The sequence below is a fragment of the Oncorhynchus gorbuscha genome, linkage group LG04, assembly GCF_021184085.1.
Source record: "Oncorhynchus gorbuscha isolate QuinsamMale2020 ecotype Even-year linkage group LG04, OgorEven_v1.0, whole genome shotgun sequence".
In the NCBI taxonomy this organism is placed as follows: Eukaryota; Metazoa; Chordata; class Actinopteri; order Salmoniformes; family Salmonidae; genus Oncorhynchus; species Oncorhynchus gorbuscha.
In genome coordinates, this window is record NC_060176.1 from 57,325,694 (window position 1) to 57,352,939 (window position 27,246).

Consider the following 27,246-nt stretch of genomic DNA (forward strand, 5'->3'; position numbering starts at 1 on the left):
CCACAATGTAGAAAATAGTAAAAATAAAGAAAAATTCATTGAATGAGTAGGTGTGTCTAAACTTTTGACTGATACTGTATGTGGGATCCTAAACTAGTTTTTCAGCTAAGGTGACTGATGCTCTGTCTTCTCCATACCAGGGTCATTACTTAGCCTGCATGACTGCCATCTTGAAGCAGATGGATGACATGCACTACGCCCACTACATAAGTACTTTCAAGACCAGACAGGACATTATTGTAAGTGGTCCGCTCCTCCTGCCCTGGGCATCGCTCTTCCTGAGTCATCCAGTCGATAGCTGGCATTCAACCATTGGTGCTTGTAACTGCACCTGAAGTGGTTATTGATTATAGACATTTCATGAGGACTGACTTGGAACAATGTGAGGATCTCCCTGTCCTTGCTTCTTTACTGAGGTGTGTGGGTCTAATATGAGGAAAGCTTAGGTACCTGCTGTGCATAGTTTAACTTGTTACTAATCAATGGACTTGGTTAGAAACACAATCCCATGTTTGTGCAGACATGAAGATGCATAAATCCAGGTACTTGCAGTACAGGTAAGGTAACTGTTCTCCCTGGCCCACTACAGGACTTCCTGATGGAGACATTCATCATGTTTAAGGACCTGATGGGGAACGTTTTCCCCTCTGACTGGATGACCATGAACCTTCTGCAGATTGGGGTGTTTCTGCGGGCCATCAATCAGTACTCTGAGGTCCTCAACATGTACTTCCTAGACCAGACCCACTTTGAGCTGCAGGTGGGTCTCAAGTCTTCACCTCTTAATGGGGTGGACAAAATACATCTGTGTCTCTCTCCTAATATAATCTTAACTCAATAATTGTCTCAATGTCCATGTCAAAATGTTTATCATATTCTCCTCTCTTCAGCTATGGAACAACTACTTCCATCTGACTGTGGCATTCCTTACCCACAAGTCATTGCAGCTGGAATCCTTCTCTCAAGAGAAACGGAACAAAATACTTAACAAGTATGTCCTTTTCTTCTTTATTTTGTACAATATTTAAATTCCCCAAAATAAATAATTACACAAGAAAAATCCAAATTGCACAGTGTATTTTAATTGATACAGTATACAGTACAGTATTCACACCCCTTTACCTTTTCCAGCCTTTGTTGTGTTAGAAAGTAGGATTAAAATGGATTTAATTTTTATATTGTTCAACGATCTACACACAATACTCTGTTATGTCAAAGTGGTCGAAAAATTCCATATTTGTTATAAATTCATACAAATAAATCAGTATGCACCCCCCTAAGTCAATAGATGTTAGAAACACCTTTGGCAGCGATTAAAGCTGTGAGTATTTTTTGTCCAAGTCTCTAGAGCTTTGCCTGAATTTTACAATATTTGCCCAATATTATTTTAAAGAATCAGCGAGCTCTGTCCCCATCGACCTCATGGTGAAATCCTTGAGCAGTTTCCTTCCTCTACGGCAACTGAGTTAGGAAGGACGCCTGTATCTTTGTAGCGACTGGGTGTATTTATACACCACCCAAAGCCTAATTAATAACTTCACCATGCTCAAAGGGATATTCAATGTCTGCTTATTATTCTTTTATTTTTTTACACATCTAGCAATCAGTGCCCTTTACGAGGCATTGAAAAACTTCCCTGGTCTTTGTGGTTGAATCTGTGCTTGAAATTCACTACTCGATTGAGGGACCTTACAGATAATTGTACATGTGGGGTACAGAGATGGGGTAGTCATAGACAAATCATGTTAAATGCTATTATTGAACACAGAATGAGTCCATGCAACTTATTATGGGATTTGTTAAGCACATTTTTCTCCTGAACTTATTTGTGCTTGCCATAACAAAGGGGTTGAATACTTTTGACTTAAGACATTTTCAGCTTTTCATTTCTAATTAATTTGTAAAAAATCTCTAAAAACAAAATTATACTTTGACATTATGGGGTATTATGTGTAGATCAGGGTGCAACACAAAACCTTTGGGGAAAAGTAAAGGGGTATGAATACTTTCTGAATACACTGTAAATGCTCCTGTTAGTAAATATTTATTCATGCTCTACTGCATGTAGTGTCATTCTATGATGTGGTTACAGGTATGGAGACATGAGGAAGAGCATTGGATTTAAGATCAGAGACATGTGGTATAATCTTGGTAAGTACCGTCCGGTAGTTGTTATCTCTGTGAGACAGGAACTCCTCAAATAGAGGTGTCTAGAGAATGGCCTGTTCAGTGGAAACATGCTCAGATAGGAGAGAAGCTAGACATTGTTGTTTTATTACCAGGTTTCATGGTGGCCGCTTTTTGTTTACAGCTTTATGAGTTTACTGTCTTTTTGTTTGCATGAAAAAGGAGTGTGGCTTATTGCCCTTTCAAATGAACCATGTGTAACATTTGCTTCTAACTGCATCCTGTGTGTATCTCTCAGGCCCCCACAAGATGAAATTCATCCCTGCCATGGTGGGGCCCATCCTGGAGGCTACCCTGGTGCCTGAGCCAGAGCTTAGGAAAGCCACCATCCCCATCTTCTTTGACATGATGCAGTGTGAGCACAACTTCACTCCCAGCCGTACCTTTGACATGGTGAGATAGCTGCCCACAGTAGTTTTGCCTGTCTGGCTTTACAGTATAACTGTACAAATAGAGTTTCCCAGCATTATTTGGCTGAACTGATCCTTGCATTGGCATGTGTGATGTGTTTTTAATATGTCTGTCTGTAAATGCAGTTTGAGAATGAACTGATCACCAAGTTGGATCAGGAAGTAGAGGGAGGCAGTGGGGATGAACAGTACAAAATCCTGCTGGAGAAAACGTAAGCACCCTGCCAATCAGAGGCTGATGCCTTTTCCTTATTCTTATTACCTCATGGTTTCATATTCAAGGCCTAAATAAGGGCTATTTATCTATATTGCATTGTTGGTATTGTGTAGGCTCCTGGAGCACTGCCGGAGGCACAGATACCTGTCTCAGTCAGGGGAGGAGCTGGCTCTGCTGCTCAGTAGTCTGCTGGAGAAGCTACTGGCATACCGCACCATCACACATGACGAGAGCCCTGAGCTCCGCATGAGCTGCACCGTCAACGTCCTGGTACGCCCTTACAGTACCCACCTAAGATGCAGCGGGGAGCTCACCAGGCACTATCTAATTCATTGGACTGGTTTATGTGGAACTCACAATATAGTCTGAACGATTGAGCCACATTCACCAACTCAGAGGAGTAGTATATGAAGATGTTATGTTTCTACATTGAACAAATTCATTTTTTACTAAATGTTATCATCAAACATTTGAACCAAACCTGAGTTTTTCCACTGTTTTTATTTTGGTTGTGACAGAATTTCTATAAAGAGAAGAAACGGGAAGACATTTACATACGGTGAGACAGTTGGATAAATTAATAGTCTTCTTTGCATCCCATTTTGTTAGATATCACTCTAAAATACTGAATTCGTCCTCAGGTATCTGTACAAGCTGAGGGATTTACACCTTGTCTGTGAGAACTACACAGAGGCAGCCTATACCCTGTTACTTCATGCCGAACTCCTTGAGGTCTCACTCAACATTCAATTCGACTTTCAATAAAAATATCAGTCTTTTGAATATTTCCCTAAAGTTACAGTTAACATACTATAACATACATTACTAGAAAACTAAATGCAATTTGTGTATTGTGTCCACCTCAGTGGTCTGACAAGCCCTGTGCACCTCATCTGATCCCCGGTGACGGCCAACATGTCTGGACCCAGCAGGAGCTCAAAGAGAGGCTCTTCCAGGAGATAATCTGTTACCTAGACAAGGGCAAAGTGAGTTCCCACCCTCATCCTCACTACAGTTACCCTATTAGGAACCCTGATCTTCAGATGAAGTTCAATATATTGTCTCCCTTGAACTTTGTAAGGGAGCAGAATGTTCTGTTTTCTCTTTTCAAAACTGGTCGAAAGGCTATTTTTACCCTGAAGTCACCTGCAATTTACCACAAGTAGGATCACTGCTGAGAATCATCAAGGCCATTTTTTCACTTTGAACTGAAAAATCTCATTTTCAGTTTAGATTTATTTTGGGGGTGCAGTTGTAAATCAAACAAATACACGTGTGAACCCCATCAATTTTTTCAATTTCAACTTATTTGAGAAGAAATAGTGAATTGTGCAAGAGTGCCAATATATTTGACCGCATCTGTAGGGTTAGAGCTCCTATGCTACTTCCCCTGAACATACCACAAGAGCTACTGCCACTGATATTTGTGTCAGTTGAATTTGCAACAAAATAATCTGATGGCCATATTCAATCAAACATGGTTACCAGATTTACAGATTACTACTGTTCACCACAGTACAGGGCCATGCACATACCTTTTGGGGGGCATGTGCTCAAATAATTCCAGCAACCGTGGTCACAAACCCGTTGAGCAGTTATTACAGAAGAGGGGAAAGCAGCACAATCTGCCCACTGGGCACAGACATTAATTCAACGTCTATTCCATGTTGGTTCAATGTAATTTCATTGAAATGACATGGAAACAACATTGATTCAAATCAAATCAAATTTATTTATATAGCCCTTCGTACATCAGCTGATATCTCAAAGTGCTGTACAGAAACCCAGCCTAAAAACCCCAACCGCAAGCAATGCAGGTGTAGAAGCACGGTGGCTAGGAAAAACTACCTAGAAAGGCCAAAACTTAGGAAGAAACCTAGAGAGGAACCAGGCTATGTGGGGTGGCCAGTCCTCTTCTGGCTGTGCCGGGTGGAGATTATAACAGAACATGGCCAAGATGTTCAAATGTCTATAAATGACCAGCATGGTCAAATAATAATAATCACAGACAGAACAGTTGAAACTGGAGCAGCAGCACGACCAGGTGGACTGGGGACAGCAAGGAGTCATCATGTCAGGTAGTCCTGAGGCATGGTCCTAGGGCTCAGGTCCTCCGAGAGAGAGAAAGAAAGAGAGAAAGAGAAAATTAGAGAGAGCATACTTAAAATTCACACAGGACACCGGATAGGACAGGAGAAGTACTCCAGATATAACAAACTGACCCTAGCCCCCTGACACATAAACTACTGCAGCATAAAAACTGGAGGCTGAGACAGGAGGGGTCAGGAGACACTGTGTCCCCATCCGATGACACCCCCGGACAGGGCCAAACAGGAAGGATATAACCCCACCCACTTTGCCAAAACACAGCACCCCCCACCACTAGAGGGATATCTTCAACCACCAACTTACCATCCTGAGACAAGGCCGAGTATAGCCCACAAAGATCTCCGCCACGGCACAACCCAAGGGGGGCGCCAATCCAGACAGGAAGATCACATCAGTGACTCAACCCACTCAAGTGACGCACCCGCCCTAGGGACGGTATGAAAGAGCCCTAGTAAGCCAGTGACTCAGCCCCTGTAATAGGGTTAGAGGCAGAGAATCCCAATGGAAAGAGGGGAACCGGCCAGGCAGAGACAGCAAGGGCGGTTCGTTGCTCCAGAGCCTTTCCGTTCACCTTCACACTCCTGGGCCAGACTACACTCAATCATATGACCCACTGAAGAGATGAGTCTTCAGTAAAGACTTAAAAGTTGAGACCGAGTTTGCGTCTCTCACATGGGTAGGCAGACCATTCCATAAAAATGGAGCTCTATAGGAGAAAGCCCTGCCTCCAACTGTTTGCTTAGAAATTCTAGGGACAATTAGGACGCCTGCGTCGTGTGACCGTAGTGTACGTGTAGGTATGTACGGCAGGACCATATCAGAGAGATAGGTAGGAGCAAGCCCATGTAATGCTTTGTAGGTTAGCAGTAAAACCTTGAAATCAGCCCTTGCCAGTGTAGGGAGGCTAGCACTGGAGTAAAATGATCAAATTTTGTGGTTCTAGTCAGGATTCTAGTAGCCGTATTTACCACTAACTGAAGTTTATTTAGTGCTTTATCCGGGTAGCCGGAAAGTAGAGCATTGCAGTAGTCTAACCTAGAAGTGACAAAAGCATGGATTAATTTTTCTGCATCATTTTTGGACAGAAAGTTTCTGATTTTTGCAATGTTACGTAGATGGAAAAAAGCTGTCCTTGAAACAGTCTTGATATGTTCTTCAAAAGAGAGATCAGGGTCCAGAGTAACGCCAAGGTCCTTCACAGTTTTATTTGAGAAGACTGTACAACCATTAAGATTAATTGTCAGATTCAACAGAGGATCTCTTTGTTTCTTGGGACCTAGAACAAGCATCTCTGTTTTGTCCGAGTTTAAAAGTAGAAAGTTTGCAGCCATCCACTTCCTTATGTCTGAAACACATGCTTCTAGCGAGGGCAATTTTGGGGCTTCACCATGTTTCATTGAAATGTACAGCTGTGTGTCATCCGCATAGCAGTGAAAGTTAACATTATGTTTTCGAATGACATCCCCAAGAGGTAAAATACATAGTGAAAACAATAATGGTCCTAAAACGGAACCTTGAGGAACACCGAAATTTACAGTTGATTTGTCAGAGGACAAACCATTCACAGAGACAAACTGATATCTTTCTGACAGATAAGATCTAAACCAGGCCAGAACTTGTCCGTGTAGACCAGTTTGGGTTTCCAATCTCTCCAAAAGAATGGTATCAAAAGCAGCACTAAGGTCTAGGAGCACGAGGACAGATGCAGAGCCTCGGTCTGATGCCATTAAAAGGTCATTTACCACCTTCACAAGTGCAGTCTCAGTGCTATGATGGGGTCTAAAACCAGACTGAAGCATTTCGTATACATTGTTTGTCTTCAGTAAGGCAGTGAGCCTTTTCTAAAAAAATTGAGAGGAATGGAAGATTCGATATAGGCCGATAGTTTTTTATATTTTCTGGGTCAAGGTTTGGCTTTTTCAAGAGAGGCTTTATTACTGCCACTTTTAGTGAGTTTGGTACACATCCGGTGGATAGAGAGCCGTTTATTATGCTCAACATAGGAGGGCCAAGCACAGGAAGCAGCTCTTTCAGTAGTTTAGTTGGAATAGGGTCCCGTATGCAGGTTGAAGGTTTAGAGGCCATGATTATTTTCATCATTGTGTCAAGAGTGTCTCTCTTGAAACTAGGTCCTGGCAGAGTTGTGCAGACACAGGACAACTGAGCTTTGAAGGAATACGCAGATTTAAAGAGGAGTCCGTAATTTGCTTTCTGATAATCATGATCTTTTCCTCAAAGAAGTTCATGAATTTATTACTGCTGACGTGAAAGCCATCCTCTCTTGGGGAATGCTGCTTTTTAGTTAGCTTTGCGACAGTATTAAAAATGAGTTTCGGATTGTTCTTATTTTCCTCAATTAAGTTGGAAAAATAGGATGATCGAGCAGCAGTAAGGTCTTTCCAAGCTAGTCGGAAGACTTCCAGTTTGGTGTGGCGCCATTTCCGTTCCAATTTTCTGGAAGCTTGCTTCAGAGATTGGGTATTTTCTGTATACCAGGGAGCTAGTTTCTTATGAGAAATGTTTTTAGCTTAAGGGGTGCAACTGAATCTAGGGTATTGCGCAAGGTTAAATTGAGTTCCTCAGTTAGCTGGTGGTTAACTGATTTTTGTCCTCTGCTCTGCTCTCGGCACTGCTCACATTCAACCACTGTGTAAGCAGTGCAAAACTATTTTGTAACTGAAATAAATGCTGCACTTATTAACAATGAACAACACAAATCCAGTCAAAATAGAAGATTGTAAGAAATACTGTAGCCACCTTTACTATTATGAACAAAAATATGAAAAAGATATGAATGCAACATGTAAAGTGATCCCAGAAATGTTGCATACTCACAAAAAACGTATTTCTCTCAAATGTTATGCACAAATTTGTTTACATCCCTGTTAGTGAGCATTTCTCCAATGCCAAGATAATCCATCCACCTGACAGGTGTGGCATATCAAGAAGCTGATTAAACAACATGATCATTATACAGGTGCACCTTGTGCTGGGGACAATACAAGGCCATTCTAAAATGTGCAGTTTTGTCACACAACGCAATGCCACAGATGTCTCAAGTTTTGAGGGAGCGGGCAATTGGCATGCTGACTGCAGGAATGTCCACCAGAGCAGTTGCCAGATCATTTAATGTTCATTTCTCTACAATAAGCCACCTCCATCATTGTTTTAGAGATTTTGGCAGTACTTCCAACCGGCCTCACAACTGCAGACCATCTGTATGGCGTCGTGTGGGTGAGCGAGATGCTGATGTCGACGTTGTGAACAGAGTGCCCCATGGTGGCGTTGGGGTAATGGTTTAGGCAGGCATAAGCTACCGATTAGCTATCAATGGCAAATTGATGGCATAAGATATCGATAGCATAAGCTATTATTGAATGCACAAAAATACCTTGATGAAATCCTGAGGCCCATTGTTTGAAGGTATTTTTATTTAACCTTTATTTAACTAGGGAAGTCAGTTAAGAACAAATTCTTATTTACAATGACGGCCTACCCTGGCCAATCCCTAACCCGGACGATGCTGGGCCAATTATGCGCCTTCCTATGGGACTCCCAATCACGGCCGGTTGTGTTACAGCCTGGAATCGGGTCTGTAGTGACACTTCTAGCACTGAGATGCAGTGCCTTAAACCGCTGCGCCACTCGGGAGCCCAGTTACCAACAGATGCATATCTGTTTTCCCAGTCATGTAAAATCCATAGATTAGGGCCTAATGAATTTATTTAAATTGACTGATTTCCTCATATGAACTGTAACTCAGTAAAATCTTTGAAATTGTTGCATGTTGGGTTTATATTTTTATTCAGTGCACAGTACCAGTAAAAAGGTTTGGACACACCTACTCATTCAAGGGTTTTTCTTTATTTTTTACAATTTTCTACATTGTAGAATAAAACTATGAAATAACACAAATGGAATCTTGTAGTCACCAATTATTTTTTAAACAAATCACAATATATGATATATATTCTTCAAAGTTGCCTTGAAGAAGGCTTTGCAAACTCTTGGCGCCTGGAATGCTTTTCCAACAGTCTTGAAGGAGTTCCCACATATGCAGAGCACTTGTTGGCTGCTTTTCCTTCACTCTGCAGTCTAACTCATCCCAAACCATCGCAATTGGGTTGAGGTCGGGTAATTGTAAAGGCCAGGTCATCTGATGCAGCACTCCATCACTCTCCTTCTTGGTCAAATAGCCCTTACACAGGCTGGAGGTGTGTTTTGGGTCATTTTCCTGTTGAAAAACAAACGATAGTCCCACTAAGCGCAAACCAGATGGGATGGCGTATCGCTGCAGAATGCTGTGGTAGCCATGCTGGTTAAGTGTGCCTTGAATTCTAAATAAATCACAGACAGTGTCACCAGCAAAGCACACCCACACCATCACACCTCCTCCATGCTTCACTGTGGGAACCACACATGCAGAGATAATCTGTTCACCTACTCTGTGTTTCACAAAAACACAGCAGTTGGAACCACAATTCTCACATTTGGACTCATCAGACCAAAGGACAGATTTCCACCAGTCTAATGTCCATTGATCGTGTTTCTTGGCCCAAGCATGTCTCTCCTTATTATTGGTGTCCTTTAGTGGTGGTTTCTTTGCAGCAATTTGACCATGAAGGCCTGATTCACGCAGTCTCGTCTGAACAGTTGATGTTGAGATTTGTCTGTTACTTGAACTCGTTTTTTTGACCTGCAATTTCTGAGGCTGGTAACTAATGAACATATCCTCTGCAGCAGAGGTAGCTCTGGGTCCTTTCCTGTAGCAGTCCTCATGAGAGACAGTTTCATCATAGCGCTTGATGGTTTTTGAGACTGTACTTCAAGAAACTTTCAACGTTTTTGTAATTTTTCAGATTGACTGACCTTCATGTCTTAAAGTTATGATGGACTGTCATTTCTCTTTGCTTATTTCAGCTGTTCTTGCCATAATATGAACTTGATCTTTTATATTCTTTATACCGCCCCACCATGTCACAACACAACTGATTGGCTCAAACACATTAAGAAGGAAAGACATTACACAAACAAACTTTGAATAGACACAGCTGTTAACTGAAATGCGTTCCAGGTGACTACCTCATGAAGCTGGTTGAGAGAATGCCAAGAGTGTGCAAAGCTCATCAAGGCAAAGGGTGGCTACTTTGAAGAATCTCAAGAATAAGATATATTTTGATTTGTTTAACACTATTTTGGTTACTACATGATTCCATATGTGTTATTTCATAGTTTTGATGTCTTCACTATTATTCTACAATGTAGAAAATAGTAAAAATAAATTAAACCCTTGAATTGAGTAGGTGTGTCCAAACCTTTGACTGGTACTGTAAATCAACCCAACTCCATTTGTTGCCACTATCATGTATCCCAGTTACCCCCAAAAAGGAGTTGTACAGAGTTTGCAACCCCCCGCATACACACATGCATGTGCGCATACGCAAACATGCACACACAATCAATGCACAAAAATGGCCTGCCATTGTATCCATAAACAGTGATGCATTTTTTCCAAACGAAATATAGCCTACAAAAATAACTCCCATTTTTCACCTGCATTTGGAGCTGAAAATCATTTATGTTAGCAGCCAATATCAAGTAGGTATATATCATGTCACTTCTCTGGAGTCCAGAGCAAGCAAAAGCATACAGTCTACTTGCAGTGGAGGTTGCAGGATCGGATGGACAAGCGTTCTGTACCCGTGCCAACAATTTCCAGGGCAGCCTGCCTGCAGAGTGCGCGTTGCCAATAGGTAGGCCGGCTCTTCCTTAAACATATCATTATACTTTGGGCAGAATATGTTACATCTTCAACCCACAACTTTGAAGACAGTGCAATGTTATAGCTGCTTATCTTTAGACAGCCAGTATCCACCCAAACTAGACCTATCTGAAATATGAAAATGATTAATCAAAATCACCAGATACCCTATTGTACTGGCAGAGATGAGTCAGTAGTAGATTGATAAACTGCATTTTATATAGATGATGAATGTAGGCCTACTCTGTTTTTGCCATGCAAAACTGAAGGAAATTAAACAAGTTCTTTCTGGTCACTAATCTGGATATGCGCACCCGCCTTTGCGCGCCAATGCTAATGATTGGTCATTGGTCAGCAATCAAGACACCATCTTTTTGGTTTTGAAGCATAAAAGGCACGGCTTGGAAACTATCACGGATTACAAAGGGAAGGACAGCCGCAAACTGTCCAATGACGCGAGCCTACCAGACAAGCTAAATACCTTCTATACTCGCTTCAAGGAAAGAACATTGAACATGCATGAGAGCACCAGCTGTTCCGGATGACTGCTTGATCATCCTCTCCGTAGCTAATATGATTAAGACCTTTAAACAGGTTAACATTGACAAGGCCGCAGGGCCAGTTGGAGTACCAGGATGCATACTCAGAGCATGCGCTGACCAGCTGGCAAGTGTCTTCACTGACGTTTTCAACCTTTCTCTGACCCAGTCTGTAAATACCTACATGTTTCAAGCAGACCACCATAGTCCATGTGCCCAAGAACGCCAAGGTAACCTGTCTAAATGCCTATCACCCCATTGCACTCACATCTGTAGCCATGAAATGCTTTCAAAGGCTGGTCATAACTCACATCAACACCTGGATGCTGTTCATTGAGTACAGCTCAGCATTCAACCGTTGTGCCCTCCAAGATCATCACTAAGCTAAGGACCCTGGGATTAAACACCTCCCTGTGCATCTGAATCCTGGACTTACTGATGGGCCGCCCCCCAGGTGATGAGGGTAGGCAACAACACATCTGCCACGGGGGCCCCTCAGGGATGCGTGCTTATTCCCTTCCTGTTCACCCACGATTCCAACACCATCATTAAGTTTGCAGACGACATAATGGTGGTAAGCATGATCACCGATGACGATGAGACAGCCTACAGGGAGGAGTTCAGAGACCTGGCCCTTTAGGGGGCTGAAAATATTTGGCATGGGCCCTCAGATCTCAAAAGGTTATACAGCTGCACCATTGAGAGTATCTTGACTGACTGCATTCCCGCTTGGTGTGACAACTGCTTAGCTTCCGACTGCAAGGCGTTACAGAAGGTAGTGCGTACGCCCTAGTACGTCACTGGGGCCGAGCTCCCTGCCATCCTGGAACTCTATACCAGGTGGTGTCAGAGGATGGTCCTAAAAATGGTCAAAGACTCCAGCCTCCCAAGTTATAGAATGTTCTCTCTGCTACCACACTGAAATCAGTACCGGAGCGCCAAGTCTGCGACCAAAGGGCTCCTGAACAGCATTTACCCCCAAGCCATAAGACAGCTGAACAGCTAATCAAATAGCTACAGCTTCATTAAATAGTGCAAATGGCTGGCAGCATTATTAATACCAAAACACCAGTCTCAACATCAACAGTGAAGAAGCGACTCCGGAATGCTGGCCTTCTAGGCAGAGTTCCTCTGTCCAGTGTGGTGTTCTTTTGCCCATCTTAATCTTTTATTTTTATTGGCCAGTCTGAGATATGGCTTTTTCTTTGCAACTCTGCCTAGAAGGCCATCATCGGAGTCGGAGTCGCCTCTTCACTGTTGATGTTGACACTGGTGTTTTGCGGGTACTATTTAATGAAGCTGCCAGTTGAGGACTTGTGAGGCGTCTGTTTCTCAAATTAGACACTCTAATGCACTTGTCCTCTTGCACAGTTGTGCACCGGGGCCTCACAATCCTCTTTTTATTCTGGTTAGAGCCAGTTTGCGCTGTCCTGTGAAGGGAGTAGTATACAGCATTGTAGAGATCTTCAGTTTCTTAGCAATTTCTCGCATGAAATAGCCTTGATTTCTCAGAACAAGAATAGACTGAAGTTTCAGAAGAAAGTTATTTGTTTCTGGCCATTTTGAGCCTGTAATCAAACCCACAAATGCTGATGCTCCTGATACTCAACAAGTCTAAAGAAGGCTAGTTTTCATCTGTGCTGAAGGGTTTTCTAATGATCGATTAGCCTTTTAAAATTAACTTGGATTAGCTAACACAACGTGCCATTGGAACACAGGAGTGGTGGTTGCTGAGGAACCTCCTGGCACCAACAGAGATGGCCGCCTCGCTTCGCGTTCCTAGGAAACTATGCAGTATTTTTTAAATTTTTAATGTGTTATTTCTTGCATTGTTACCCCAGGGAATATTAGGTTTTATTACATACAGTCGGGAGGAACTATTGGATATAAGAGCAACGTCAGCTCACCAACATAATGACCAGGAATACGACTTTCCCGAAATGGATCCTCTGTTTGGTCCACCACCCAGGACAATGGATCGGATCCCAGCCAGCGACCCAAAACAACGGCGACGCAGAAGGAGCTGTCTTCTGGTCAGGCTCCGTAGACGGGCACATCGCGCACCGCTCCCGTGCAGACTACTCGCCAATGTCCAGTCTCTTGACAACAAGGTAGACGAAATCCGAGCATGGGTTGCCTTCCAGAGAGACATCACAAATTGCAACGTTCTTTGTTTCACGGAAACATGGCTCACTCGGGATACGTCATCATGGTGACATGGTGTGATCATAACATACAGGAACTCAAGTCCTTTTGTTCACCTGATCTAGAATTCCTTACAACCAAAACCTGCGGGCTCTCCTTCACTGCAGCCAACGTGAGTAAAACATTTAAATGTGTTAACCCTCGCAAGACTGCCTGCCCAGACGGCATCCCCAGTCGCGTCCTCAGAGCTTGCGCAGACCAGCTGGCTGGTGTGTTTACGGACATGTTATATCAATCCCTAACCCAGTCTGCTGTTCCCACATGCTTCAAGAGGGCCACCATTATTCCTGTTCCCAAGAAAGCGAAGGTAACTGAGCTAAATGACTATCGCCCTGTAGCACTCACTTCCGTCATCATGAAGTGCTTTGAGAGACTAGTCAAGGACCATATCACCTCCACCCTACCTGACACCCTAGATCCACTCCAATTTCCTTACCGCCCCAATAGGTCCACAGATGATGCAATCACACTGCACACTGCCCTAAGCCATCTGGACCAGAGGAATACCTTTGTAAGAATGCTGTTTATCGACTACAGCTCAGCATGTAACACCATAGTGCCCTCCAAACTCGTCATTAAGCTCGAGATCCTGGGTCTCGACCCCGCCCTGTGCAACTGGGTCCTGGACTTCCTGACGGGCCGCCCCCAGGTGGTGAGGGTAGGTAACAATATCTCCACCCCGCTGATCCTCAACACTGGGGCCCCACAAGGGTGAGTTCTCAGCCCTCTCCTGTACTCCCTGTTCACTCATGACTGCGTGGCCTTGCACGCCTCCATCAAGTTTGCAGATGACATTACAGTGGTAGGCTTGATTACCAACAACGACGAGACTGCCTACAGGAAGGAGGTGAGGGCCCTCGGAGTGTGGTGTCAGGAAAATAACCTTACACTCAATGTCAACTAAACAAATGAGATGATCGTGGACTTCAGGAAAAAGCAGAGGGAGCAGCCCCCTATCCACATTGACGGGACAGTAGTGGAGAAGGTGGAAAGTTTTAAGTTCCTCGGCGTACACATCACGGACAAACTGAAATGTTCCACCCACACAGACTGCATGGTGAAGAAGGCGCAACAGCGCCCCTTCAACCTCAGGAGGCTGAAGACATTTGGCTTGTCACCAAAAACACTCACAAACTTTTACAACTTTTATTAATTCCTTTACACTTGTGTTGTTTAAGGTAGTTGTTGTGAAATTGATAGGTTAGATTACTTGTTAGATATTACTGCATGGTCAGAACGAGAAGCACAAGCATTTCGCTACACTCGCATTAACATCTGCTAACCATGTGGATTTGATTTTCTGATCATGGGCCTCTGTACGCCTATGTAGATATTCCATTTAAAAAATCAGCTGTTTCCAGCAACAAGAGTCATTTACAACATTAACAATGCCTACACTGTATTTCTGATCAATTTGATGTTATTTTAATGGACACATTTTTTTTGCTTTAAAAAAAAAAAACAAGGACATTTCTAAGTGACCCCAAGCTTTTAAACGTTAGTGTATATGTACATATTAACTAAATTACCTCAACTACCTTGTACCCCTGCACATTGTGTCGGTACCGGTACTCCTTGTATATAGCCTCGTTGTTGCTATTTTATTGTGTTACTATTTCCTGATTTTCTTATTTGCACATTTTTCTTACTTTTTAACTCGGCATTGTTGGGAAAGGGCCTGTTGTATTCGGCACATGTGACAAATAAAATGTTATTTAACGACTATTTGCGGGCAGTGGGTTCAGAACAACAACGACAAAATGGTTAGGAAATTATACCTCCACCGAAAAGGGCCCTTGGACACTGGAATGGCCAAGGGGCATGTGCTCTGCACAGTACATCACCCCTGAAACCTGCTGTCTGGGTTTGATTGAATAGAGGTGTTAGTGAGGGACAGATGGTGATCTCTCGACCATGTTCACATCTCATGTTCATATTTAATTATTTTTTTTACCAACTGCTGCATGTGTCTGTTCAGATGTGGGAGAAAGCCATTGAGATGGGTAAACAGCTGGCAAAGATGCACGAGAACCAGATGTTTGACTTCATGGAGATTAGCCAACTGCTGGTAAGACGATTTATCTTCTGCTATTGTGCTGTAGTCTGAGATTTATTCAAAATATTGTCACTACTGATTATAGATGTTTCTTTAAAAACATGCAAAGTAAAACTAAAAAGTATTATCCTCTTAGTTCCTTCATTGTAAAAAGGCTTCACCAACATCGCAAGAGAGGGATTGTCAATAGCCCACTGCCAATTTACAGGCCTTTTCAATAGGACCAGGTCTAATGCTGTACTGGCATGCTTTTCAGTGTCCTCAAAGGCTAGGAGTTAATTACATAAAGTGCCTTCAGAAAGTATTCACACCCTGTGAATTTTTCCCAAATGTGTTGTGTTACAGTCTGAATTTAAAATGGATTCAATTGAAATGTTGTGTCACTGGCCTACACACAATACCCCATAATGTCAAAGTGGAGTTATGTTTTAGATTATTATTTATATTAATTAAAAATTAAACGTGGAAATGTCTTTAGTCAATAAGTATTCAACCCCATTGTTATGGCACGCCTAAATACATTCAGGAGTAAATATGTGCTTAACAAGTCACATAATACATGTCATGGACTCACTCTGTGCAATAATAGTATTTAACATGATTTTTAAATGATTACCCCCATCCATACAATTATCTGTAAGTCCCTCAATCGAGTAATGAATTTCCAGCACAGATTAATCCACAAAGACCAGGGAGGTCTTTGGGTAAAAATTAGTTGAGTAAAACATTTCAAAAGCGGACATTGAATATACCTTTGAGCATGTTGAAGTTTTTAATTACACTTTGGATGATGTATCAATATACCCAGTCACTACAAAGATGCATATGTCCTTCCTAACTCAGTATCCGGAGAGGCCTAGTTACAGTTTTGATTTAAATCGTCTTCAAAATCAATGAGAAGACTTGAAAATGGCTGTCTAGCAATGATCAACAACCAACTTGACAGAGTTTAAATAATTATTTTAAGAATGTGCAATCCATGTGTGCAAAGCTCTTAGAGACTTACCCAGAAAGACTCACAGCTGTAAACACTGCCAAAGGTTATTCTAATGTATTGACTCATGGTGTGTCAATACTTATATAAATTAGATATTTCTGTACTTAATTTTCAATGAATTTGCAAAAAAAATGTATTAACATGTTTTCACTTTGTCATTTTGGGGTATTGTGTATAGATGTGTGAGAAAATAAATATATTTCATCCATTTTGAATTCAGGCTGTAACACAGCAAAATGTGGAATAAATCAATGGGTATGAATACTTTCTGAAGGCACTATACAATGTGAATGAATTGTTCAAGATACATTGTCAAAGGCCAGGATAACCATGTCTTGTCTAAGACAGAAGGTCATTTCAGCTAGCCCAATCCAAATAACAGTAATAGTTGAAGAAAAAAACAACTCATTACATCAGAAAACAGAAGTTGAGGAAATGGGGAAGAGATAAGAGTTACTGCCAACAGTCTCACCCATGCACTGCCGGTTGACATACTGGCATCTGCCGTTAGGAAGTAATAGTGAATGAATTATGAAGTGATACTCTATTTTATGTCATGTTTTTGTAAATACTGTGTCATTGTGGTATTCAACCGTTCTTCGCTGCAGTGGAGTGGTACAAAAACTGTGTTCTGTCACACTGTGCCAGACAATCTATGTTCATTATGGATCCTTCAATTTCACACTGAACCATGTTTGTATTTGTTTTTTCTACAGTTGTAATGAGATGCTACAGTATGTTGTATGTTGTCTGTGTTCCTGATTGTGGCTTTGTTACTCTCTCTGCTGTCGTCCACAGAAACAGCAAGCCCAGTTCTTTGAGAATATAATGCATGCCATGCGGCCTCAGCCAGAATACTTTGCTGTGGGATACTATGGCCTTGGATTCCCCACTTTCCTCAGAGTGAGATTATTAACTATTTTCCTAAATTCAGCCTACATAGCACATCTCAAGGTCTGTTTTATTCACCAGAGATTATGTGTTCATGTGCCTTTTATTAATTTTACTTATGGCACGCTCTATCAAATGAAATGATAGTGTCACGCCCTGACCTTAGAGAGCCTTTTATTTCTCTGTTTTTGGTTAGGTCAGGGTGTGATTAAGGTGGGCATTCTATGTTTTCTATTTCTTTGTTGTTTTTGCCTTGTGTGGTTCCCAATCAGATGCAGCTGTCTATCGTTGTTTCTGATTGGGGATCATATATAAGTTGGTATTTTCCGTTTGGGTTTTGTGGGGAGTTATTTTCTGTTTAGCTGTTTAGTTGCCTGACAGAACTGTGCTCTTTAGTTTTTTTCTACTTTTTTTATTTTGTTGCGGTGTTTAGTTGATTAAAAATCATGAATGCCTACCAAGCTGTACCTTGGTCTCCTTCTTCAACCCACGAGAGTCGTTACAGATAGTCAATTGTTGAAAAAAATGTTTCACGATGTATAATGCAGGCTATACTAGTTAGCCGTTCCATAAAGCAGTAGGTGATTCTATGGATTGAATACCTTCCATAATCTTGTCAGGTTCTTGTCAGAATGTCTTCTTAACTGACGTGCCTAGTTAAATAAGGGTTAAATTTTAAAAATCAAGGACAGAACTGCTTTGATTTGGCATAACATCAATATTTCTACACTGCAGTGGCACATTCCTGTATACCACAGTTCATGTTTAATTTAAGATTGGACATCTTCTGTAGCATATAGTTCAATAACAACATAATTAATAAAATACAATTTTATTGGTCACATACACGTGGTTAACAGATGTTAATGCGAGTGTAGCGAAATGATTGTGCCACATTAAATCATATAAATCATATAATTCATACTTGATTGGCTACCATATACACTGCCTTCAGAAAGTATTCACACCCTTATAATTTTTCCACATTTTGTTACAGCCTGAATATTTGTGTCACTGATCTCCACACAATAATACCCCATCATATCAAAGTGCAATTTTGTTTGTAGACATTTTTTTGAAATTATAAAAAAATGTAATGCTGAAATGTCTTGAGTCAGTAAGTATTCAACCCCTTTGTTATGGCAGGCCAAAATAAATTCAGGGGTAAAACTGTGCTTAAGAAATCATGGACTCAATAATAGTGGTTAATATTTATTTTTTATGACTCACTGTACCCCACACATACAATTATATATAAGGTCCATCAATCGAATAGTGAATTTCAAGCACAGATTCAAGCACAAAAACCAGGGAGATTTTCAGATGCCTCACAAAGAAGGGCACTGATTGTAGGTGTATTTAAAAAAAAGACGCTGAATATCCCTTTGAGCATAATTAAGTTAATAATTTGGCTTTGGATGGTGCTTCAATACACACAGTCACTACAAAGATACAGTTTTTCTTCCTAACTAAGAGGAAGGAAACTGCTCAGGGATTTCACCGTTGAAACAGTTACAGAGTTTAATGGTGGTGATATGAGAACTGAGGATGGATCGACAACATTGTAGTTAACGTAAATGAAAGAAGTGAAAGAAGGAAGCCTGTACAGAATACAAATATTCCAAAACAGGCATCCTGTTTTCAATAAGGCACCAAATTAAAACTGCAAAACTGAAGACAAAGTGTTATGTTTGGGGCAAATCCACAGCATATCACTGAGTAACACTGTTCATATTGTCAAGTATGGTGGTGGCTGCATCATGTTATGGGGATGCTTGTCATTGGCAAGGACTAGGGAGTTTTTAAAGATAAAAGTTAATGGAATAGAGCTAAGTACAGGCAAAATCCTAGAGGGAAATCTGGTTCAGTCTGCTTTCCAACAGACACTGGGAGATGAATTCACATTTCAGCAGGACAATAACCTAAGTGGCCTAGTTACAGTTGTGGATTGAAAATCTATGGCAAGACTTGAAAATGGTTGTCTAGCAATGATCAATAATCAAAGCTCTTACCCCAAAAGACTCACAGCTGTATCCGCCGCCAAAGATGCTTCTACAAAGTATTGACTCAGGGTTGTGAATACTTATGTCAGTTTGTATTTTCTGTATTACATTTTCAATAAATTGGCAAAAATGTCTAAAACATGTTTTCACTCTGTCATTATTGTGTGTAAAAATAAATGTAACCCATTTTGAGTTCAGTCTGTAACACAACAAAATGTGGATTAAGTCAAGGGGTAATGAATACTCATATTTGAATGGATTTGCTCATACAGAACAAGGTGTTCATCTACCGTGGTAAGGAGTACGAGTGGCTGGGGTACTTCAGTCTGAAGCTGCTGTCTCAGTTCCCAAACGCCGCCAGGATGACCAGCACAGCGCCCCCTGGGGACAACATCTGTAACTCCCAAGGACAGCGTATCCTTTAGCCCTCTTGCAGCATGCCCTCGTTCTCCCAGCTATTTAATGCTATTTAAATGTTAATAGGTGTTAATGCTTCTAATCAGGACATTGTTCATTTTTACCTTTCTCAAGGACACAGTTTTGAACCTGTAATCCACTGGTACCCCAGTCTCTGTTTACCTATAGCACTAGGGATTCGTTTTAGTTTTTGAATAATATACAGTCCTATCCTTAGCTGCTCTTCACAGACATCCAGTGTTTTACAGTCAAGCCAGTCCTTACTGTGCCCACTCAGTTCAAAGACAAGGGGGTCCCTGAGCAGATTCTAAAGTAAGGACACAACAGTTTGTGGTATGATTAATTTGTCTTACATATGCATTACATTGTTGGTCCCTCTTCCTCTCCTAGCTACTACAGAACCAATGAAGTGGACCAGTTCCAGTATTCCAGACCCTTCAGGAAAGGTGCAAAGAACCCAGACAATGAATTTGCAGTGAGTACCTTTCACACAGCTCTGACAGACACACCATGCTGCAAAGTCCCAACAAAGCCAGATACCTCCATTTATACTAACGCTCTTGTCTTTGAACATCGCTAAGAAACTCAGGAATTTAGCCCTTTTACTTAGCAGTTTAACACAAGAGTTTGTTGCTCAAAATATCTGTGCTAACCATTCCTGCATATTTTCTGCCTCATGTTACAGACCATGTGGATCGAGAGGACAACTTACATCACGTCCTATTACTTCCCAGGGATTCTAAAATGGTTTGAAGTGAAGTCCATCTCTGTTGTAAGTTCTCTCAGTAATGATGATGACAAGCACAGTAAGACAAACTTACTGGTGTTCATGTGCTCTATGTTTAATCTAAACACAGTTGAGTACTCTGCTACCACCCACAGCAAATAGTTCCCACTCAACCAATTTGGTCTTCTACACTTCAATGTCTCCTCACCTCTCCTTGCTTTTCTATTGGTCAGGAGGAGATCAGCCCCCTGCAGAATGCTGTGGAAACCATGGAGATGGCCAATGAGAAGCTCAGTAACCTGGTGCAGCAACAGGCCTGTGACAGCTCCACGTCAGTCCACCCACTCTCCATGATGCTCAATGGCATTGTTGACCCTGCCGTCATGGGTGGCTACACCAACTATGAGAAGGTTTGACTTCCACTATTATTTTGCAGGGGGTTAAATCCTTTCCAATTTTATTTCACATTTAAGTGAAGATTTGTCACCTGGTTCTTATTTTCAAATCAAATAAAATGGATTTAGTCACATGCGCTGAATACAGCAGGTGTGGTCCTTAGAGTGAAATGCTAACTTACGAGCCCCTAACCAACAAAGCATATAAAAAAATATATTAAAAAAATAAAAGTAAAAAGTAATTAAAGAGCAGCAGTAAAATAACAATAGCAAGAGTATATACAGGGGGGGGTACCAGTACAGAGTCAATGTGCGGGAACACCGGTTAGTGAAGGTAATTGAGGTAATATGTACATGTAGGTAGAATTCTTACAGTGACTATGCATAGATGATAACCACAGAGAGTAGCAGCAGTGTAAAAGGGGGGGGGCTATGCAAATAGTCTGGGTAGCCATTTGATTAGATGTTCAGGAGTCTTATTGCTTGGGGGTATAAACTGTTTAGAAGCCTCTTGGACCTAGACTTGGCGCTTGCCGTGCGGTAGCAGAGAGAACAGTCTATGACTAGGGTGGCCCTAGTTACCTTAGTGTTATTAGGCACAGGGACTATGGTGGGCTGCTTAAAACATGTTGGTATTACAGACTCGGTCAGTGACAGGTTGAAAATGTCAGTGAAGACACATGCCAGTTGGTCAGCGCGTGCTCGCAGTACACGACCTGCTAATCCATCTGGCCCTGCGTCCTTGTGAATGTTGACCTGTTTAAAGGTCTTACATCGGCTGCCGAGAGCGTGATCACACAGACCTTCCGGGAACAGCTGGTGCTCTCATGCATGTTTCAGTGTTATTTGCCTCGAAGCGAACATATAAGTAGTTTAGCTCGTCTGGTAGGCTCGTGTCACTGGGCAGCTCTCGACTGAGCTTCCCTTTGTAGTCTGTAATAGTTTCCAAGCCCTGCTACCTCCGACGAGCATCAGAGCCGGTGTAGTATGATTCGTTCTTAGTCCTGTATTGATGCTTTGCCTGTTTGATGGTTCATTGGAGGGTATAGCGGGATTTCTTAAAAGCTTCCTTGAAAGCGGCAGCTTTGTTATGTTAGCTATTATTTATTGTGACCATATGACCATATGTCCCAGTAATAAAAATGTTTATTCCACCCCCTTTCTTTCTCTGAAGGCGTTCTTCACTGACACCTACATACATGAACACCCAGAGGACCTTGAGAGCATTGAGGTCCTCAAACATCTTATTGCCCTCCAGGTACAGTATATCCTCATTCTCCCCTTGTTATTGAACCTGACCTTAGACATGCAGTACATGCCGTAAGAACAGAGGCTCCTCCCTCCTCCTCTCCCCTCAGATCCCTCTCCTGGCTGATGGGATCCGGATCCACGGGGAGAAATCCACGGAGCAGCTGAAGCCCTTACACAATCGCCTGCTCACCTGTTTCTCTGACCTGCGGGAGAGAGTGGAGAAGCATTACGGCGTCATAACCCTGGTCTGTTGCCAGCAGCAAACTCAATTTAATGTTAGAGGGTGGCAACTTTAGCTATTGGCTCCTCTGACTGCCTCCCTATTAAACTCCCCTCATTCAAAGCAGAGTGTACATTATATAAATCTTTCTTTCGGCACTCCATTGCTGCTAGTGTTTTGCCTGTCAATCCACTCATCCCCTGCCAAGTTTCCTGATGATGTTTAATCCCATTTGTGTGTCCCAGCCCTGCTCGCTGACTGAGAAGAAGAAGAGTCGCGTGGGCTCAGTAGTGATTCCCTACATCCTGTCCTCCACCCTGCGCCGCATGTCCACCGTCTCCATCATCTCCACCACCTCCTCAGGCCTCTCCAGCGGCTCCGCCTCCTCTGATGGACCCTCACGGCGCTCCTCCTCCCAGGAGTCAGTCCTTCACCTCCTCCTCTTTCCTCCTTCCTTCTCCCTCCTCCTCCCAGGAGACATTCCCCCTCCTCCCTCCCTTCTCCCTAGCTGTGTTTCTCTCTTTGTGCTGCTCTGGTGGTCAATTTGTGTTGCTATGTTTGTAAGGAGTATTTGTCTGTGCTTTTCCACATCTCACAGTGTGACATTGTCTGATGTCTTGCACATGCCAATGAATCCCTCTAACTGTACACCCCCAACCCCCCCATTTCTCTCACTCTCTCTTTCTCTATCTGTCCTGATATCCATCATCAGTTCACTGTTGTCCCGTGCCACCGCCAATGATCGCCGGGCCTCGATGTTGTCCCGCTCGGAAGATGACAACCGGATTGGCCGAAAGAACAGAAAAGAATGGAGTGTGAGCAAGTCACAGGTTTTGGTGGAGAGACAGCCAGACATATATGAGGTAACTTAAACGGGTTTGGGCTCATAAAAAAAGGCAACAAAGGTGTAATTTGAGAATGTAAGTAATTACCCATGTACTTGATTGATTTCAAGGAGGGCTGTATCTTTGTACTCTATTCCTTAGCAGACCCTTCCAGAGAAGCAGCAGAGACCCAAAAGCCTACAGTTTGGGGACCGTCGCCTGACCCTGTCTCTGTTCCAGGGAGCCTCTTCTCAGCTCAGCCTTAGCAACCCTCTCAGCCCCCTGCCAGCCTCTCCTCACACTCCTCGCAGCTCCAGTACGTAGCTTAACTACGCACGAAGGATACCTTCAAAGCAGCCTATCCCAAACAACCTTTTAGAGATACATACCGGTTCACCCTAAACACAGAAAAAGTCAACTGCACAGGCATAGAGATCAACCCTGTATTGGATCCATGCCTCGTCCACACACAGTTTTAGCTGTCATGCAGCCTAAAATATGTGTGTTTTGTCACTCTCTCTCTATGCAGGTTATTCATCTCTCCTTGAAGATAATGATGCCATCACTGACACTCCTGGGACACCCCCACCCATGCCACCAAAGAAACATCCCCACGAGATGTTTGACCTCCCCCAAAACTCCTCTGAGGTACCGCGAAACTGAAAACATCTATATTTTTTGTAAAATGCGCGTTGTGAAACAGATTATTTTAAACGTTTATTTTTTACCCTGGTCTCTCCATAGTTCCTTCCTCCTCTGCCTCAGAAAATTGAAAGCAAGCCCCCTCCACCTCCTCCTAAGACTAGGAAGTCTATGTTCCCCGGCTCCTACGAGCACAGTCCTCAGTGAGGATCCTCCACCTGCTGCCTGGGATGGCTTGGTTTATTTTGTGGTACTGTAGCACTTTATTGTTACATGACTATTACAGGACCAGTACCTGTTATGTACTTCAGAATTACATGTCAACAATTGATATTGCTGATTCTTACAACAAGTGAGAACCAACCAACTGGTTCTTGTGGTGTATGTGCCCTGTGAATATCTAAGAAACAAGCATACAGTTAAGTCATTAAAACTCTCCCCAAATTTCTTGTTAATAAACTATAGTTTTGGCAAGTCGGTTAGGACATCTACTTTGTGCACTGCACAAGTCATTTTTCCAAAAATTGTTTACAGACAGATTATTTCACTTATAATTCACTGTATCACAATTCCAGTGGGTCAGAAGATTACATGCACTTCGTTGACTGTGCCTTTAAACAGCTTGGAAAATTCCAGAAAATTATGCCATGGCTAATTGGCATCTATTATGATAGGCTAATTGACATCATTTGAATCAATTGGAGGTCTACCTGTGAATGTATTTCAAGGCCTACCTTCAAACTGTGCCTCTTTGCTTGACATCATGGAAAAATCAAAAGAAATCTGCCAAGACCTCAGAAAAGAATTATAAACCTCCACAAGTCTGGTTCATCCATGGGAACAATTTCCAACCGCCTGAAGGTACCACGTTCATCTGTACACACAATGGTACGCAAGTATAAACACCATGGGACCATGCAGCCGTCATATCGCTCAGGAAGGAGACATGTTCTGTCTCCTAGAGATGAACGTACTTTGGTGCGAAAAGTGCAAATCAATCATAGAACAACAGCAAAGGACCTTGTGAAGATGCTGGAGGAAACAGGTACAAAAGTATATATATCCACAGTAAAACGAGTCCTATATCGACATAACCTGAAATGCCGCTCAGCAAGGAAGAAGCCACTGCTCCAAAACCGGCATAAAAAAGCCAGATTACGGTTTGCAACTGCACATGGGGACAAAGATCATACTTTTTGGAGAAATGTCCTCTGGTCTGATGAAACAAAAATAGAACTGTTTGGCCATAATGACCATCGTTATGTTTGGAGGGAAAAGGGGGAGGCTTGCAAGCCAAAGAACACCATCCCAACCGTGAAGCACGGGGGTGGCAGCATCATGTTGTGGGGGTGCTTTGCTGCAGAAGAGACTGGTACACTTCAGAAAATAGACTGCATCATGTGGTAGGAAAATGATGTGGCTATATTGAAGCAACATCTCAAGACATCTTAAGTCAGGAAGTTAAAGGTTGGTCGCAAATGGGTCTTCCAAATGGACAATGACCCCAAGCATACTTCCAAAGTTGTGGCAAAATAGCTTAAGGACATCAAAGTCAAGGTATTGAGTGGCCATCACAAAACCCTGACCTCAATCCCAATAACATTTGTGGGCAGAACTGAAAAAGCAGGTGCGAGCAAGGAGGCCTACAAACCTGACTCAGTTACACCAGCTCTGTCAGGAGGAATGGGCCAAAATTCACCCAACGTATTGTGGGAAGCTTGTGGAAGGCTACCCGAAACGTTTGACCCATGTTAAACAATTTAAAGGAAATGCTACCAAATACTAATTGAGTATATGTGAACTTCTGACCCACTGGGAATGTGATGAAAGAAATAAAAGCTGAAATAAATCATTTTCTCTATTATTATTCTGACATTTCACATTCTTATAACAAAGTGACCTAAGACAGGGAATTTTTACTAGGATTAAATGTCAGGAATTGTGAAAAGTTTAAATGCATTTTAAATGCATTTGGCCAAGGTGTATGTAAACTTCTGACTTCAACTGTATTGCTGAAAAAGTAGTAATAACGGTGACCGTAACACATTTCCCAAGGGACTTTGAAATGGTGTTGTATATATTTTATATCACTGCTAGGTAAGGGAATGACCAAAGCTTCAATTTTATCTTTTGTCATTATGTGTTAGAATCACACTGAACTGTTCATAAATTTGGGTGCATTCTTCACAAAAAAGCACAGGCAATGACTGCATTTTAATGTTTTATTATGTGATATAGCTAGGTGAAAACCTTTTAATTAGAATCACTATTACTGATCAAAGGCAGGGAATGTGTGGTATGTGATTCACAACTGGTTTCAGCACGCATAGGCTTGGATTCTGTTGTTGTTGATTATATAGTTTACATCTATGGTTGCATCAGCACTGACCTAAAATGACAGTAAATGCCACCCCTTGACGTTTTGGTTCTCTTTGCCCCGTCATGGTCATAGCACATAGTACATGCATAGTAGTCCTTTTTGAAGGAACTGAGATTGTAATCAAAATGGCATTTTCCCCAAATCATTGAATCAGTAGTATTTGTCTAAGATAAAGTCAAATTGAATAACCTTGACTGACTCATAATACTGTGTAGCTATGCATTAAATCAAATCAAATGTAATTTGTCACATGCTTTGTAAACAACAGGGAAATGCTTACTTACGGGGCCTTCCCAACAATGCAGAGAGGAAAAAAGAGAAATAATAGAAAAATAATAGCACAAGGAATAAATACACAATGAATAACGATAATTTGACTATATACACAGGGTACCAGGGGTATGAGGTAGTTGAGGTAGATACAGTATGTACATATAGGTAGGAATCTTACATAATTCTGTGATGTAAGCACACTAAGATATGCAAGTACCTCAATGATATCACATTTTTTAGAGACATGCACTGGATTGAATTCATGTAAATTTGATTTTATTGTATATTTTTATTTTTAAGAAAAACTTTCTTTCTATACAAATCAGCTTAATCTATTTCGTTGAAGCAAATTCTCATTTATGGTAGAGAGAGAATGTTTTTTTTGTACAGTTTTTTCAACAGAACATTGTACAAATGGCAGCAACATGCTGAATTGTGAGTACAACTTACATTTGAAAATAAGAATTGTCAATACTTACTAAAACACAATAAAAAAGAGATGTAGCCAATGAGAAATGTACAAATAATGTTCACCAACAACTGTTAAGCAGGCGAACAATGGCTGGGATGGCGCTGCAACGGAAACACTCAGTCCTGCAGTGGATCAGTTAAGTTGTGGAGTGGGTCAGTTGTACACTAACAGATGGTCGTTTAGAGCATATGGTGGTACGGATCGGATTGCGAAGGATCTTGAGAGACTCCTTGCGTGTGTAGAGTGATGGTAGGTCCCGATTGGTGCATG

General features: G+C 41.9%; 1 protein-coding gene across 2 annotated transcripts in view; it reads left to right on the forward strand.

The window, feature by feature from the left end:
- LOC124034347 (dedicator of cytokinesis protein 5-like) overlaps positions 1–24,398 on the forward strand; it is a 51,070-nt gene extending 26,672 nt beyond the window's left edge. The window contains exons 28-51 of one of the 2 annotated variants that reach the window (XM_046347431.1): positions 141–239; positions 590–760; positions 891–991; positions 2,093–2,151; positions 2,426–2,580; positions 2,724–2,809; positions 2,928–3,084; positions 3,333–3,373; positions 3,456–3,546; positions 3,681–3,800; positions 15,407–15,496; positions 17,280–17,384; positions 19,648–19,789; positions 20,023–20,104; positions 20,183–20,267; positions 20,478–20,564; positions 20,753–20,929; positions 22,089–22,172; positions 22,273–22,410; positions 22,631–22,806; positions 23,098–23,248; positions 23,375–23,525; positions 23,739–23,857; positions 23,954–24,398. In XM_046347431.1, coding sequence (XP_046203387.1) covers positions 141–239; positions 590–760; positions 891–991; positions 2,093–2,151; positions 2,426–2,580; positions 2,724–2,809; positions 2,928–3,084; positions 3,333–3,373; positions 3,456–3,546; positions 3,681–3,800; positions 15,407–15,496; positions 17,280–17,384; positions 19,648–19,789; positions 20,023–20,104; positions 20,183–20,267; positions 20,478–20,564; positions 20,753–20,929; positions 22,089–22,172; positions 22,273–22,410; positions 22,631–22,806; positions 23,098–23,248; positions 23,375–23,525; positions 23,739–23,857; positions 23,954–24,058 — 2,772 coding nt within the window. In that variant the 3' untranslated portion in view covers positions 24,059–24,398. Of the gene's footprint in view, positions 1–140; positions 240–589; positions 761–890; positions 992–2,092; positions 2,152–2,425; positions 2,581–2,723; positions 2,810–2,927; positions 3,085–3,332; positions 3,374–3,455; positions 3,547–3,680; positions 3,801–15,406; positions 15,497–17,279; positions 17,385–19,647; positions 19,790–20,022; positions 20,105–20,182; positions 20,268–20,477; positions 20,565–20,752; positions 20,930–22,088; positions 22,173–22,272; positions 22,411–22,630; positions 23,249–23,371; positions 23,526–23,738; positions 23,858–23,953 lie in introns of both variants that reach the window. The other variant, XM_046347430.1, reaches the window with a different exon arrangement.
- The last annotated feature ends 2,848 nt before the right edge of the window (positions 24,399–27,246 follow it).